The sequence below is a fragment of the Humulus lupulus genome, chromosome 2 (genome assembly GCF_963169125.1).
Source record: "Humulus lupulus chromosome 2, drHumLupu1.1, whole genome shotgun sequence".
In the NCBI taxonomy this organism is placed as follows: domain Eukaryota; kingdom Viridiplantae; phylum Streptophyta; class Magnoliopsida; order Rosales; family Cannabaceae; genus Humulus; species Humulus lupulus.
In genome coordinates, this window is record NC_084794.1 from 67,240,803 (window position 1) to 67,250,074 (window position 9,272).

Below are 9,272 nucleotides of genomic sequence, written 5' to 3' on the forward strand. Positions count from 1 at the left end.
GTGAGCCTTTCTTGTGATATGGTCTTCCCTTACTAAAGTTTAGTTCTCCATCAGAGTTGCTTGCTTTTTCATTTTTCATTTCTAGATCCTTTGACTTGAGAGCTGAAGTGACCTCTTCCAAGGTAATGGATGTTCTCCAATACTTAATAGTTGTTTTAACTTCCCTATAAGTGTCTGGAAGAGAGTTTAAAATTATAATGGCTTGATTCTCGTCACTTAGAGCCTTTCCTTCACCAGAGTTAGACAATTCTATGTGCATCCTTAGGAACTCATCAAGATTCTGATCGAAGGACTTGGCTGGACTCATCTTAAAACCAAATATTCTTTCTTTCAAGAATATTTTGTTAGTCAAGGATTTTTGTTGGAACTGTTCTTCTAATTTCTTCCATATTTTAGCTAGAGTGTCCTCTTTATCAACCAATCTAATTATAGAATCAGAAAGATTGAATATGATTATTCCTGTAGCAATTTCAAGAAACTCTTCTTTCTGAATCTTTGAGGTGTTATCAGGCCATTCTATAGGGCCTTCTAGCACTCTTAGTAGCTTCTGTTGAGCAAGCAGTGATTTGATCTTTCTTCTCCAAATCCTGTAATCCCCTGTACCATCAAATCAATCTATATCAAGTTCTAGATTACTCATTTCTACTTAAAACAGTTGGTAAATAATATTAAAAAAATAATAATCAGTATATTCTCAAAATCCTGAGAAGAAAAAAAATATTGAGTCTTGAGTGTCTTTCCTCCCTGTTCTTATCACCTAGAAAAGTCATTAATCTGAGTTGAATCTTCTGTCGAACCTAGCTCTTGATACCACTGTTGGGATTTTTCCAATCGGCCAATACCAACTCAATGACACATCAAATCACTTAGGATTAAAATTGTCTTTTCAAACCTGATTATTTATTTCTATGCTTACACGTGTTTTGCTTTACCAATTATTTACTTTAAAGTATTGATGTGTTTCTTTTATTTCAGATCAAAATCAAAAAGAAGAAAATGACTTCCCCGCACAAGCCTAGAATTTCTAAAGAATTTCATCTGCTATAATTCCACACACATACAAATCATTTAACAAAGAATGCAAAACAAAGATTGAAGTGAGAGAGAGACGCAAACACTGATTTATCGAGGTTCAGCTCAAAATTTCCAAGCCTACATCCTCGTGAGCTCTCCTCAAAAGATGTGGAGATCTTCTTGCACTATTTGAAGCTCTATTACAATAATCTTAAAGGTTCGAGCCACAATATTGGTCAGGTAACCTTTTTTCCTAACTCTCAACTCTTCTCCCTTTTTCTTTTCTTAGTTACAGAATTTTCCATCTTTCTAATAAAATTTTCTCTCTTATTTTCTTAGGACCCAAGCACCCCAATCTCTCAGACTTTTTCATTGAATTCTGTTAAAGTCGACTGAATGCTGAGCTGTCTGAAGCTTTTTTTTTTATTATTACAATTAGGATACTGAACCTTTATGTGAGGACTTAATTTCTACAACTATTATGTAATTATACCATATAATAATATTTATTACATAATATTATTTTACTGTGTAATTACTAAATATTTTCAAATATAACAATAATAATTCACAAGTAATTACAATTTTACATCTAAACACACTTGTATTTTTCAAAATTAGTATTAGACAAAATATAATAAAAAAATACATATATCATAATAAAGATATAGGTCCAAAAATTAAAAAGAAAAAGCTTCTTTTGATGCATGGATTTCTCTAAAAGAAGTAATCTTATCATAAACCTGGTAGTGCCGTTGAACTCACGTAAAGCTTATATAGCCAATTAAGGCGACTTTAAATCGACGTTTACCAAAAAGCTACCTGTAATAATATGCCTCGATGGAGGAACCAACTTTATATACATATAGGGTCACTCACTAATACATGTTAATGTAATTTGTATATCTTTATATTTATAAATGAAAGTCAAATACTTTAATATATATAGTCACTGATAAAAGAAAAGAAAAAAGGTATCCAATTAGCTAGCTGAAATCGCAAGAAACGTTTCAATGGTTCATTTTCAGTTAATTTACATTAGATAAATAAAACTATTTTCAATTCTCTAATCAACTGACATCAAGTGTGTTATAGCAAGAAAACAAAATAGAATAACACAGAAAACGATAGTACTTTCAGATACAATCTTCAACATCGTCATTATTATTCATACAATATTTTACACTTGAAAAAAAAACTCTAAATCTGCTTAATCAAAACACTAATAAAAGGACAGAAAACAGAAAATCAACAAATTAAGCAAATACATTTTTCTAATAACATAATTTTCTTGTGAAATAAAGAGACTGGGTTGGCGAGATGATCACTTGGGTGGAGGGCTGAAGATATACCCAGCTCTTGGGTTGGTGTTTGGCTCTGGCTCTGCATAATCCATTGTTTCAACCATTTCCCTTGCTTTAACACCACCACTTTCCTCCTGTGTGTTAAATAACCAAACATCGAACATGTTAATCCATGGGGGCGATAAAATCAAAGTACTTAATAAAAATGGGAATTGGGATAGAAAAAATAAATAAATAAATTTGGGCCCACCTTTACTTCTACAGAAGAATCTTCAGTTCTCAGACTCCTCCCAAACCCTTAAAAAAAAAAAGTGTCAGAAAAAAGAGCCATAAAGCGAAATATGAAAAAACACAATGATAAAGGAATAGTAAAATACCATGAGAGAAAAAGAGGAGCATCAAGAAAGAAACAAGGAGAATCGTTGGAAAACAAGCTCGACCCATCATCTGTTATAGGATTGTGAGAAATGGGTAAGTCTCAGAATAATGAATCTGGGCTCTCTCGAGTTTTTATATATGTAGGGTTTGGAAACTCGAGTAACTATACCCACTGCAAATAATATTAATATATAAATTCAAACGATAATAATAATGATAATGGTGTATAGAAACCGTTTCTAAAGTTTCAGATCCAATAAAACGCTTTAATAGCGAAAGTAGTGGAAAATATGAGAAAGAAGACAGAGACAGAGACTACTTACTCATACACACGATTTTTTTTTTTTGTACAGTTATGAAATGAGGAGAGAAGAGCCTCATAATTAATATATATATATATATAATAATAAATGTTCGCTCTCTTCTCTTCTCTTCTCTTCTCTTTACTATAATTGCGCTATTTACTTTTATTTATTTACTTATTGGGAATGAAGCAATTTTTGTTATTTTCTGCCAACCTTATGTAATAAGATAATCTCATGACCTCAAAAATTAATCATTTAGATAATATTTAAACATGTATAACAAGCTGGGATGATAATTTTATTTTATTTTTTTGGTTAAAATATGCCTACCCCTGATGTCCAGGGGGAATCTAAAAGGATGCAGATTGTTATTTAGTGTGTGTCAAAAACAAAAGAAAATATTTTAAAATATATATTTTTTGGGCCTATGCCTCTATGTTTAAGATATTTGTTCCATTAAAAGTAGACAAAATCTTATTCCTTTTGTTAAAATAAAGAAGTAGACTTACTATTTAATTTTTCCAGCCATTGTTATTTATAATAAATTAATTATTGATTCATATATTGGAAATAAATAACATAAAAACTTAATTAATCTGAAATATTTTTCATGTCAACTGCTAAAAACCAAGAACAATCACAGCAGGATATATATGAGAGTCAACTTGTAAGTACGAGAGTATGGGGCTGCTAAATCACTTGTACAGTTGTACTATTATAAAGAGTCAACTTCTCTTTCCCTCTAAAAATATAAACAAATAACAATTAGTCAATTTCTCTCAATGACATTTCTCATTTTAATTTTTTAAATAATAGATCCAGGCGTGCAATTTTCTGTTTTTATTTTGGACGATTAAATTTCGTAATTATACATTATCCTATAAAGAAATTATGACATAATATATTAGATTGAAATTAAAATTTTATGTTGTTAACCGGTATATTAAATCGTAAACATTAAACAAAAAATGTTTGCTCGACTTGTCTTTCTTTTTACAAAATTTAAGCGTTAGTCGATCCTCAAACTATTTTATCATTAACCCAATACTCCCCAACAAACTAATATTCCAACCTAAATAAAAAGTTTGTAAAAAAATAAAAAATATATATAAAGATAAATATAAGGCATAGCTTTTGGTTACTTCCCGTGAACTTCGGTTTTATGCGTCAAGCAAAACAGCTTTTCTAATCAGATGAGAGTAATTATTATTATTATTATTATTATTATTATTATGAAAAAGAAAGTTTGATATTGAAAACATAGTTACAATGAATGAAGGAAAGTTAAAACAATATCAATTATGAGTTGGCTCTTCCTTTTGTGGCCAACTAATAGTTCTTCATATCACCTTGGTACATTTCGACTAGGCAAAAAAGCAAGGGGAAATTTCACACTACATGTATCATATTGTATACTAACTCAATGAGAAATTTCATTTTCTATGCATAAAGTATGCCCAAAATACAAAACATCGCCACCACTATTCATCTTTTTCACTTTGATGCTAAAGATTCATTATGTACCCAAACTACCCCTCTCACCCTCCCCCCCCCCCCCCAAAGCAAAACTTAATTCTCTCTCTCTATCGCTTCCTCTCTCTTTCTCTCGGACCTAACTCAGAGCCCCAAACCCTAAGCCGACGGCACCCAACTTCGTTGCCATTGAGATCGAGTCTGACTTGGGTCCTCTGCAACCATCGCCGCCTCCAAGGAAACAAGACACCCCATCGCCTCCTCCAAGGAAACGAGACAACATCGTCGCCTCCAAGCATTTGACGCGAAATGAGACACCCCATCGCCTCCTCTAAGGTATTTTCGAACCCAAATGCTTCTTTGTTTTTTATTTCTGTATGCAATCTGGGTCGAGGGGTATGAATCGTGTTTCGTGTATTTTTTTCTGGGTTTGCTGATGTTACTCGAAGGGTTCGATGAGAGCTCCATATATGCTCGATTAGATAAACATATTTGGTTCAATAGAAGTTCGATAGTAGCTCGATACAAGCTCGATGGTATTGGTGCATTAGAACTTGATATGGCTCGATGTTAGCTCGATTGGATTAGATTTATGGGTCTCGATAGGGTTCGATAGGATTATTTCTTGATAGGCTTGATAAGGTTCAATAGGATGATTTCTAGATAGGCTCGATAGTTTGTTGATAGGGTTAATAGAATTTGGCTTGATAGGAGCTCGATGAATGCTCGATTATTTCAAAATTAAGACAGATTCTTTTATCTCAATGTGAGCTTGATAGTGTCTCAATAGGCTAGTGTTATAGCTCGAAGATAGCTCGATAGAGCTCGATGACAGTGTTTACTTCAATTTTTTTATGATTTTTTTTTTTTGAATTTTTGTCCAATTCTGTTTAACATTATGTTTTCTTACCAATTGTTTTCATCTGTCGATGTAGATGTCGAAGTTGCTTGTTCCATTTCAAGATCACTTTCTTGGTCGAGTCACATGTAGGGGTGGTAGGACTTTGGTTGATATTAAGAAAAGGTTTGTGGAGCTCGGCCTGATAGAAAGGGCTAAGGAATCCTCTTTCAAGTAGTTCTTCTTGGCTTCAGAGTTTCATTTCTCAGGAGTTTCAATACACGAGCCGATGTTGAGGAAAATAGCAAGTAAAAAAGAAGATGAGGTGCATTTCTTTTTGGGCTCCAAGTCCTGTAGATTCAGTGTGGGAGAGTTTGCTCTGGTGACCAGATTGAATTTCAGTTTTGCACCGTCACAAGCAGAGTTGGATGAGCCTCTAACCAGTGACCACTTGATAAATGAGTATTTAAATGATACTGAGAAAGTAAAGCTCCTACAGTTGGAGAATTCTTTCAAAACTTGTATTGTGATCGAAGATGTGTACAAGCTGGGTATCTGTTTGTTGGTTGCGGGGATTCTAAATGCCATACATGGAAAATTGAATATATGGCGAGATATACTGAAAATGGTTGAGGACATAGACTACTTCTTCAGCTATCCATGGGGGAAGTTATCTTACAAGAGGCTTTTAAATTCTTGTAAGAAGGACATGCAACGCCAGAAGGCTAACTATGAAAAGAAGAAGGATGCCAAGGTGCAACAGGAGTCAAAGTACAGTTTTTATGGTTATGCCCCGGCGTTACAGTATTGGGCATATGAGACCATTCAAAAGCTTGCGACAGAGCTTGTTGTGAGCTCGGGAAATATGGTCCCAAGGATGCTTAGTTGGTCGCATCGAAAGAATAAGAATTTCACCAAGGTTGTCCTCTCACCGATGTTATCGAAGGGCACTGTAAGTTATATTTGATTGACATTAATAAGTTATGTTTAGCTATTTGTTTATCTTTTATGATTATTTGAATTAAATCAATGTTTTATGTTGTTTGCAGTAGATCTTCCTTTCGTTGTTGAAGCCCCAACCATCAGAGGTCGACTATTACAGTTCCTTGATTTTGGGAGATGTTCCCCTATATCCCAGGCTTGGCCAGGTTCTTGAGGAGTTTGATGGGGAGGAGGAGGCTGCTATGGATTTTGAGAAAGTGGTCGAGATAGTTTCTTAGGTTGCCCATGCAGCGAAGATTTTTGATGACGTTGTCCCTGAGGCGGAGGAGGTTGCAGGTACCACCCCTCCCGCTACCGATATCAAAGAATTGATGCAGATGTTGGAGAGAGTCAAGGGTCGATAGGAGACCCTCCTGAAGAACCAGTCAGTGATCATGGACGCAGTCAGTCAGATCCTGACATTTATTAAGGAACGACCGAGGGTCTAGGGAAGATTCGGACTTAGAGTCACTGGATATTCCAGATGACTTTGAACTTGATCCATCCACTCCTCCCACCATTGCTGTGACACCCGATGCTGCGACTTCGGGAGTCACTATTATCAACCTTGAGGAGGTGCATGAGGTTCAGTTTAAGAGGAGAAGACGCAGGCCAGAACGGTTTGAGGACTACACTGATCCAACAAGGAAGAGACCTCGCATTGATGCAGCTGCAAATATAGAGGAGGCATTGGTGCTCGACCCTCTCAAGAAGCCAGATGCCAAATAGTATAGGACACTCTGCAAGTGACTGCTTGGAAACATCCCCAACAAGACTCCGAGGGATGTGAAGACAGGGTGTCACGATTCAGCATGGTTTATGACGTGGAAGACACCCCGGTCGTAGCTTGATGATGGGGTAAGCTATTTATTTAAAATGTTAACCTTGATGATGGTGTAAGGTATTTATTTACAATGTTAACAAATTTTATCATGTTTTACCATTGTTTTAAGTTTTGTTTTGGTTGTCTCGATATGGCTTGATAGGTGCTCAATATGAGCTCGATGGGGGAACAAGCTAGGTGTTAAGTGTTGTGAAAACTTATACACGATCTTATTTATTTTCATGTAAATCATATATTAAACAAATTAATATAAGAAAAACCTAGAACATGTTTCTATAATTTCATTTAAACAAATATAATGATAAAAACACTTACAATATGTGCAACAGAATGAATAAGTCCTTCCTTTAGTCTTTCTAACCCTTGTATCCTTTCTTTCGCATGATATCACCAAGAAACTGAACTGATCTTCTAATTTCTTCATAGTCTTCCAAATTATCCTTAGAATCACCTGGACTAGAGTGGGAAATTCTCAACACATGAAATAGATTCAGAGAGAAGAAGAAAAGGAGATAATATAGAGGCTTAGAAAATGACTTTTGCTGTAGAGAGAGTCTAAAACCTTAAAACATCAAAACTTGATCTTCAGATCACCTAATTTCAACTCATAGCATTCCTTTTATAGGCTCAATTATGTCACTTATTTAAATTTAAAAAATTAATAAAATAATAGGTAATATCAGTCATTAGGTCAAAATTATCATGGGCTTTAGGCCCATGAAATTTCTCATTTAATTATAAGCTCGTTGGACTTAAAATCTAGGCCCGTATTATTTTCTATTGATTAGTTATTTATAATTTGAACCTTGATTTAAACTTATTTATTAATTTAGACACTAATTTATCTTAATTAATAAATATGCCATAAAATCTCTTTTCTTCTCTAAATTGCATAACTTTGTGAAACTATCCAAAATTGATCTAGTGAACTTTGATAATTCTAATTGATAATTAAATCAATTAATTGAGTCTATCTAGATGATTTTATACAAGGTACAGTGGGGAACATGGGCCTATGAAATCAAGATCCAATACGTTATCATAAATTTAACAATTAAATTTACTAACTTATTAATTCATCGTGACTCCACTAAAGACTCAAAATTGCACTCTTGAATTCATAGAACGCTCTATAAGAAATATAAATATGTTATTAGTTATCCATTGTTATAACCATAATTATCACTCAATCCTCTATAGACAGTCTACAATGAGATGGGACTAAAATATTGTTTGACCTCTTATTGTATTTTATCCTTAAAACACTTAGTTTTTTGTAAATGATATTTCAGTAAACTAATATTAATTACTAAAATGGGATCTCTATCATTTAGCACCTTGAACCAAACTAAAAGGAAACTATCATTGTACTTCTTCATCAGAAGCTATAGATGTTTATATCTATGATTAACACTCCCACTCAATTATACTACCGAGTTCCCAAGATGTAAGTATGTGCTAGTCCGTAGGGTAAGCTGGTAATAAACAAGTCAAAGAACTCAAATAATACAATCAATTAGAATACTAACCACTCAAAATTGAGATTGAATTGACCTATGGTCAACTATATGATATGACTAGAATAGATAATAGCAGTATGTTTACTTATCCTATCTACTATCAATATCGATCCAGTCTGATGTAACAAATACATCTGATCTTATCTACTTTGCTAATGTTCTGGAAAGAACATAACACTACAATGTGGAAGTAGATTATATCGTAGATTGTCAAGTAGATTTACTTGCAAAATTTATGCACATAAGGTGTTTGATAAAATGTTTCAGTGACTAATTGTTCTGTTTTGGAGTGAAATTGGTGATAATATTGTGAGAAAATTTTTGGGAGGTATATTGGTGAAGATCGTTGTTGTGTTTGCATTATTTTGGCTATCACCATCGGGATTTCTCTAGGCTTAAACTACAAATAGTAAGCAACTTTGGTAATTAGTTTTGGAATGGAACCAAAAAGAATTCGAAAGGATCTAAGTGAATCCTCTTCTGCTCCTGAAGTTACATATGATCCAAACAACTTTGTGTCTGAAAAAGCGTTTAATGCCTATAAGGAAGCTCTTGTGAAAGGCAAAGCTTGGGTAACGAAACGAGGATTTGATTTAGATATGACTGATTTGCCAT

The 9,272-nt window shown here is 33.9% G+C and overlaps 1 protein-coding gene across 2 annotated transcripts; it reads right to left on the reverse strand.

The window, feature by feature from the left end:
* Window positions 1-2,127: 2,127 nt before the first annotated feature.
* On the reverse strand, window positions 2,128-3,118 carry LOC133817979 (uncharacterized). Of its 2 annotated transcripts, XM_062250654.1 has the most exons (4): window positions 3,020-3,118; window positions 2,696-2,765; window positions 2,569-2,615; window positions 2,128-2,452 (listed from the first exon to the last, which is right to left on the reverse strand). In XM_062250654.1, the coding sequence occupies exons 2-4, from the start codon at window positions 2,763-2,765 to the stop codon at window positions 2,339-2,341; spliced, it is 231 nt and encodes a 76-aa protein (XP_062106638.1). In that variant the 5' UTR covers window positions 3,020-3,118; the 3' UTR covers window positions 2,128-2,338. The 2 variants fall into 2 exon arrangements, with proteins under 2 accessions (XP_062106638.1, XP_062106639.1); XM_062250655.1 differs by having other exon boundaries at window positions 2,696-3,036.
* Window positions 3,119-9,272: the final 6,154 nt, after the last annotated feature.

Excerpts from the sequence above, each read along its gene's own strand:
- LOC133817979 (XM_062250654.1), bottom strand. The coding sequence starts at position 2,765 with ATGATGGGTCGAGCTTGTTTTCCAACGATTCTCCTTGTTTCTTTCTTG. Across the intron at positions 2,616-2,695 it reads GCTCCTCTTTTTCTCTCATG|GGTTTGGGAGGAGTCTGAGA; the intron begins GTATTTTACTAT and ends TTTTTTTTTAAG. Across the intron at positions 2,453-2,568 it reads ATTCTTCTGTAGAAGTAAAG|GAGGAAAGTGGTGGTGTTAA; the intron begins GTGGGCCCAAAT and ends TTTAACACACAG.